This window comes from Tetrahymena thermophila (genome assembly GCF_000189635.1).
Source record: "Tetrahymena thermophila SB210 genomic scaffold scf_8255581, whole genome shotgun sequence".
NCBI lineage: Eukaryota > Ciliophora > Oligohymenophorea > Hymenostomatida > Tetrahymenidae > Tetrahymena > Tetrahymena thermophila.
Window position 1 is genome coordinate 1 of NW_002476970.1, and position 1,014 is coordinate 1,014.

Consider the following 1,014-nt stretch of genomic DNA (forward strand, 5'->3'; position numbering starts at 1 on the left):
TTGTAGTCTTTTTAGTCATATCTTCTTTCAGGAAAGTCAGATTAATCATATTTTTTATTTCTTTTTTTACTCTTTTAAATTCTTATTCCACCATTAACTTTCCATAGTCATCTCTCTCTAAAATGTTAGTATCTATAAGTTTCAAGACTCTGTATTCTTTAATCAAATCAGTAAATTGTAATTATTCTATTTTGCTAAAATAGTGCTGCTCTTCAATCGTAAGAACCTAAGTTATTTTGTTATATTTTATGATTAAATTTATCCAAAAATTAATTTAAAAAAATGTTTTCTTGTTTTTTTATAAAAAACAAAGTTCTTAATTAAATTTTTTTAGTTGTAATTATCAATTCACAAATATTAAAAAGCAAAACGAATAACATTATAAATATTGTTAGCAAATTATATTATTAGATGGATTTAAATTAAAGCATTGACATTTTCTAATTTATTGTTCAAAAAAATAATATTTACCTTATTTTCATTTATGATGGTCCTTATATTAACTTGCTGTGCTTTACTTTCTGTAGTGCAAACTGTTTGAGTTGACTAATATTTCATTTGCTTTTATATATTTACATTTATGCATTTATCTTATTTTTCAACTAAATCACATGTGTCAGTTCCAAAAGACTATTTTTAACATAAGTCAGATGTATCAACTCCCTGCATTTTAGTAAAAATTAAATTAATATTCAATTAATAACTTATTTATTCATCAAATAAATTAATTACAATATTAGCCAATAAAACGTCTTCGAAATTGTATTCTTGAATTCTCTATAGCTAATTTTTTTCAGTACCTAACTTGAGAGAACTTATCTCTATTTGATATGCTTAATTGGTTTCTTTTAACTTATCTTCTGTTTATTTAAGCTAATCATTTAAAACTTTCACTTCACTTTGTAGCTAAATAATAGTATTTGTGCACTAATTTACCTGGCTATCTTTTTCTTTATACCTTTCTTAGGTTTCTGCATACATAGTCTTTAAATTATTATTAACTTCTAGGAGTTA

The 1,014-nt window shown here is 22.9% G+C and overlaps 1 protein-coding gene across 1 annotated transcript; it reads right to left on the bottom strand. All coding sequences in view use genetic code 6, as the record gives it.

Annotated features, from left to right (window-relative positions):
• Window positions 1-471: 471 nt before the first annotated feature.
• Window positions 472-981, bottom strand: TTHERM_02618250 (amine-terminal domain guanylate-binding protein, putative; the record flags this gene model as incomplete). Its single annotated transcript, XM_001028214.2, has 2 exons — window positions 472-663; window positions 733-981. Coding segments are annotated over 2 exons (441 nt in total), but the record flags the coding sequence as incomplete, so codon positions are not given.
• Window positions 982-1,014: the final 33 nt, after the last annotated feature.